The sequence below is a fragment of the Carlito syrichta genome, unplaced genomic scaffold (assembly GCF_000164805.1).
Source record: "Carlito syrichta isolate Samal-C Ts95f unplaced genomic scaffold, Tarsius_syrichta-2.0.1 Scaffold304681, whole genome shotgun sequence".
Lineage (NCBI taxonomy): Eukaryota > Metazoa > Chordata > Mammalia > Primates > Tarsiidae > Carlito > Carlito syrichta.
The window spans coordinates 144,732-150,654 of record NW_007248777.1 but is presented as its reverse complement, the minus strand read 5'-3'; the positions used below and the strand labels follow the sequence as shown (position 1 = coordinate 150,654).

Sequence of the window (5,923 nt, the reverse complement as noted above, 5' to 3'; positions counted from 1 at the left end):
GGCTGGGCGTGCCTGCCAGCTGTGCTTGGCGCTGCAGGCCTCCATACAGCCCTTCCAGAAATCCCCCCCTTTGCACAGGGGGGCCCTCAGAGAACTCAGCACACTGAAGTTGCTAGAAGGGCTGTTACAACCTCAGAACTGTCCCTTAGCCAGTTGCCTGTGAGACAGTTGCTGCCTCTCAGTGCATTCTTAGAGTCGCATTTGATGTAAAATTGACCTCGAAATAGTGATAAAAGATAATGAGTACAGACTTTGTGCTTTGAAGTAATTTCGGACTTGAAAATGTTGCAAAAATAGTACCAAGAGTCCCAGCACCCTTCAAAGCTGGCCACAGAGGAAGGGTCCATGCTGTGACCTCCCAGCAGTGCCCACGGGACCAGGACACACATCCAGGCTGTGGTGTGGCCGCCAAGCACCCACAGGGGTGGGGTGGGGGTCTGGGGACTACGATGGCAGAGTCGCCCCCACTGTCCCACTTCTGTGTTTGAGGTGTAAAAGATGGCACCTGTGCTTTATGATGAAGGGGCGTGCCCATAACCAAACGGGTGGAAGGCCAGCGGCCATGCCACAGCGCCCATCCAGGGACGTGGCCAGCAGAGCACACCACCTGAGCCCCTTCACAGAGTTTGCGTGGTAGAGACGGACCACAGGATGTGTTAGGGAACAACTGCCATGGACTCTTTTGGGTAAAATGAAACACCATTAAAACAGTCTTTTTAATTGGAATTTCAGAAAACTAACATATGAACAAGACAAATAAATACTTAGTTAAGCCAGAAAAGCACAAGCTATATACAGAAGTTAAAATGGCAAGTTTAAGTTACAGAGTTCTCCAATACCATTGTCAGAGCCGCATTCAAAGCCCAGGTCAACTCTGCATTGTTAACAGACACTTCAGGACATGGTTGGTTTTCTTTTTTTCTTCGTTTTTTTTTTTTTTAGTTGGAGTCTCACTCTGTCGCCCAGACTGGAGTGCAGTGGCCGCTTCCGGCCACCGCAGCCTCGACCTGCTGGGCTCTGGCGATGCTTCCGCCTCAGCCTTCCGAGTAGCTGGAATTACAGGCGCGCGCTACCATGCCCGGCCGATTTTTTGATTTACTGTAGAGATGAGGTCTCGCTGCCCAGGCGGGTCTCGAACCCGCGGGCTCAGGCAATCCACTCACCTCAGCCTCCCAAAGGCGCGGGATTACAGGCTGAGCCCCGAGCCCGGCTTGGTTTTCTAATAGGCTTAAATCGGAAAGGAATTTTCTTTCTTTAAAGCAACAGGTTCTTCCATGAACTCTTTTTTCCAACCATCTATGGCTTCTGGAGCAGTTTATTCACCAGGCCCTAAGTTCCTGCTTCGAGAGTTGGATTCCATGTTGCAGGTGTGACCCAGGGGAACCGTCTCACCACCTGGGGTGCCCATAGCTCCTGGCAAGCGGGTCTTCTTTTCCTCGAGCTGCTGCGCATGGTGACCTTGCCACCCTCACTGGAGTGACTTGAGCAGCCTTTGTGAGCAGGGCCGGCCCCCTGTTAGCCGTGGGCCCGAGGTCTGTGGGCCCAGAAGTGCTAAGCCCGCCACTGTGCAGAGGCCGCAGGTTCTGTACTGCGGGTCTTCAAGCTGTTCCTCTAGGGCCTCAGTTGCCTGGCCGTGGCCCCTGTGCAGCATGGCTGGCCGGCTTACATCTGCATCCGGGAAGGTCAGAGCTTTTCTCGAAGCCAGGAGTCAGGCGAACACTCTCAGTGGCTGCAGCCTGGGAAGTGCTGTGCGGTGCCACCCGCACACAAGCCTGGCAGCACCTGGGGTCGTGCGAGTGGCCAGAGCCTCCGTGGATAGCTGGCTGCCCAGGCCCCGGGGGAGCACGGCTTATCCACCTGAGGCTCAGGCCCGGTGTCCAGGCTGGGCGGCAGCAAAACAAAAAGATGCCAGCTTGAGCTCATCCACCAAGGCTTTTTAAAATATTGTGATTTCAACATCTGCCTCCTGGGAAAAGGCTTCTCCTTGTTCCAAGTAGAGTCGGTCCATCTTCTCAAAAGCGAGTCGCCCTTTTTCACCTGAAAGTCAAGCGCTCTGTCACTGGGTTGCCTCCTACCCTGCCGGACCAGGGTGGTCCTAGTGCTTACTGAGGGTCCCGGGCCTCTAGAGGGGCAGGGGAGTAGCTTCTGGAGGGCTCCCACATGGCCTGAAGGCCTTGCCTCTGACTTCTGTTACCACAGGCCATAATAAACAGAAGTTTAAGGAGATAGAGAATGCCCCCGCCATCCCTAGGGGAGGAGCCCTGCGGCGGCCAGGATATATTAAGCTTGCAGGCTGGTTGCCTGGGGCCGTGATGGCCCATCCCAGGTGGCCCAGGCCCTGCTGTCATGAGAACTGCGTGTGCCCCCCCCACAGGGCCTCTAGAAGCCCCGGGAACCCTGCGGCCATGCACATGACAGCGACACTACCGAATGACAGTGTGGCTTCCCGGGCTGCTGCCCTCACGGCCTCCAGATCAGACTGGCACAGGCTGGCGAGCTGGTCGATGCTTTCAATGCCCTGTTGGAGGTCAGGAGAAACGGGGTTCATCGGGGATACTTTCAGTGGCAGGGGGCATCCACTCTGATCAGCGTGGGACCAGTCTTGCAGGGTCCCCGGGCCTCGGCCCTTCCCTTTCTCGAGGCTTCCAGGCTGCTTATGGGGCCTGGGGTCCATCGGAGGCCCCTTTGGGCTTTGGAAGCCTTTTCAGTCCTGTCACTGCTAGTTGCCGTGGGCAGAGCCTGTCTCCACGGACGCCTCTGTGGGGCCGAATGGAACAGGAGGCCTGCTCCCTTCCAGGCCTGCCTACCCCATCTCCCGACCCCACACCCTGGGCAGCCCATGCCAGGATCAGCCCCCCGTGCCCAGGACTGCTTGTTCTGTGGGGTGCTCCACCCTTGCAGCTTTCCTGATCCCAGCCAGTGCTCCTCAGAACTGCCTGGCTCCTCCCAGAGTGAACAGGCCTGTGAGTCAGTCTGTCCCGAACTGTCCAGCAACTGGGCAGCGGGGTTTTACAGCCAGCATTGCAAATGCAGGCAAGGCCACGGGAAGCAGGTGTCTCCTCCTACCACGGGATCCATGCGCGGGCTGCATCGGATCTCAAAACCCTGTCCTGGAATCGGGGGTGTCTAGGAACATTATTCAGAGCTCTGTGTGTTTTTGACAAATCTTTATGCACAAAGATGCTCATAAGGACATTAATTACGATTTTTAAAATGGAGGGGAAGCCTGCATGTCCTGCATGTGAGAATGGGTGGGCAGCTTGCATGAAGGTGCCCACTGACAGGCCCTTCACAGAGGACTCAGGAGGGCGGCCAGCCGAATGCCAGGAGTTCTCGTTCACTGTTTTTAGACTATGTTGAATATCAATAGTTTTCTTCTTCTTTTTTTTTTTTTTTTGAGTTGGAGTCTCACTGTGTTGCCCAGACTGGAGTGCAGTGGCCGCTCCCAGCCACAGCAGCCTCAACCTGCTGGGCTCCGGCGATCCTTCCACCTCAGCCTCCCGAGTATCCGGAATTACAGGCACGCGCTACCACGTCCAGCTGGTTTTTTGACTTATTGTAGAGAAGAGGTCTCGCCAAGTTGCCCAGGTGGGTCTCGAACCCACGGGCTCAGGCAATCCACTCTCCTCGGCCTCCCAAAGCGCTGGGATTACAGGCTGAGCCACCGAGCCCGGCCTATCAACAGTTTTCAATGCTTACACACACCCACACACTTAAAAGAAATACACCAAAGTGTCAGCGGTGGTTATGTAATAAGATGGTGACTTATTCTCTTTTACATCTCTATATTTTACACTTTTGTTTTCATAATGAGCTGATTGTACTTTAGTTTTTAAAAAATTTTTTTGTTGAGACAGGGGACTCACTATGTTGCCCAGATGAGTCTTGAACTTTTTTTTTTTTTTGAGTCGGAGTCACTCCATCGCCCAGGCTGGAGTGCAGTGGCACGCTCAAGGCCACCCCAGCCTCGACCTGCTGGGCTCCGGTGATCCTTCTGCCTCAGCCTTACAAGTACTGGAACTACAGGCTCTCGCTACCAAGCCTGGCTAATTCTTTTGATTTATTGTAGAGACGAGGGCTCACCGTGTTGCCCAGGCTGGTCTTGAACTGGCGGGCTCAGGCAGTCATATTGCCTCGGCCTCCCAAAGTGCTGGGATTACAGGCTTGAGCCACCGTGCCCAACCGGTCTCGAACTCTTGGGCTCAAGTAGTCCTCCCGCCTCGGCCTCCCAAAGTGCTGGGGTGACAGGCGTGAGCTGGCCTAAAGTGTTTTTAGTTGAAAGTCGTAAACCCTATAAGTCAAGAGCCCGGAAGCCAGCGCCCCGGGCCGCCTGCACACACGTGGACCAGAGCCTGACCAGATGCTCGCTAGGTATGGCAGGCAGAGTCGTGGGTGGTGGGGTGACCCCTGCTTCTCTGAAACCACTTGTTGAGGCTCTTCCTGCTGGCAGTGATTTCCCTTTTTTTTTTGGTCCCGGTGGAATCATGATGTTAATTGAACTCACACTAGCCAGAAGCAGGCCCCTGTTAGTCACCCCGGGGAGCATGACTCACCCTGAGCTGTCTGAGCGCCAGGCACGCGGCCTGCTGGAGCCTGGCATCGCCGTCGCTCAGCGCGTTGGTGTAGAAGAGAAGAGCCTAGGGGGACGGCGGCCGTGGGTGGGGGCAGGGCCAGCCCTGCTGGGTCCCTCCAGCCTCGTGGTCCTTCCTTGTGGTCTCTCAGAGAGAACAACCGCCTCCCTCCATACCCTGGCGCAGGGGCCATCCCTTCCCCGGACGCCATACCTTCTCCCGGAAGCTCCTGTCCCTGGCAGCACTGGCCAGGCGAGCACCAGCCGCCCTGCATGCCCTCGGGGGCCCGTCCAGCTGCAGTAGCGCCCAGGCGCTCAGGGTCTGGGGCAGGGGCTGCAGCTGGCCCAGGCGCTTGCCCTGCAGCTTCCGGACGGCCCGGGCCGCGCTTCCACACTGCAGCTCCTCCACGAGGGACACTGGAAGACAGGACGGGGTGGCAGGGTCCCCGAGCCGGCAGCACAGCCGGTGCCATCGGCTCCCGTCGACCCCAGGGCAAGCAGAGTGACCGCCAGGCCCGCCCCGACGGGGTCCAGGAGGCTTCCTGGCAAAGGATGCCCTCCTGGAGGTTTATAAACCCCCAGCCTGGGGTCTCAGAGCAGCTGGGGAAGAGGCAGGGTCCAGGGGCACAGCCGAGGGGCGTCTGGGGTGGCGAGGACCCAGGCCCTGCTCTGGCACCTGCCCTACCTTCCTTGGAGAGCCGGGCCAGGTGCTTTTCCAAGTCAGACACGCCGTGTCGCTGCAGGTACCCGTGGAACTGGAACCAGGTGATGGGCTGCTCCTCGGGGGCTCCGGGGCAGGGCAGCAGCCCGCTGCAGCTGAGCACCTGCTCCAGTAGCCGGCGGCACACTGCAGGGAGAGGGCGTCAGGGAAACCAAGGCCTCGGCCAGTGCTGCTCGATGGCCTCCGGGCGCCAGGGTGCGGTGTCCCCTGTGCCCGGGCAGGAGCACCCCTGCTGACTCTGCAGACCCGAAACAGACACCTGAACCCATCCTGGAGGTGAGGTCCGGGCAAGTGTGTGCCGGAGAGCAGCCGGGTGGTCTTGGAGCCCGCCCTCTGGCCCCGTGACTTGCTTCACAAACGCCCCAGCTCTGCGTCGAGGGAGGGGTCCAGCCCACCCTCCAGGCGCCCGGCGGGCCTCGGCTGCTCCTCGCCACAAGCCCCCCTCGCCCCAGAAAGCACCCGGCCGCTCACGTAGCAGGCGGACGGCCCCAGAGTCCGCCCCGGGCGGCCGCCCTCCGCGAGAAGGGAGGACCCGAGCCGAGGCGAGAAACGCCCCATGCGTGCTGTGGGGACGCTCGGGCAGGGACAGGAGAGCCCAGGCTGCCGGCCGAGACTTGGCAGCCTTTCTGGGG

The 5,923-nt window shown here is 58.6% G+C and overlaps 1 protein-coding gene across 1 annotated transcript in view; it reads right to left on the bottom strand.

Annotated features, from left to right (window-relative positions):
* Positions 1–1,936: 1,936 nt before the first annotated feature.
* Positions 1,937–5,923, bottom strand: part of RIPOR3 (RIPOR family member 3) — a 28,507-nt gene continuing 24,520 nt past the window's right edge. The window contains 5 exon segments of the mRNA XM_008060630.1: positions 1,937–2,037; positions 2,428–2,518; positions 4,554–4,637; positions 4,785–4,987; positions 5,256–5,523. Coding sequence (XP_008058821.1) covers positions 1,937–2,037; positions 2,428–2,518; positions 4,554–4,637; positions 4,785–4,987; positions 5,256–5,523 — 747 coding nt within the window.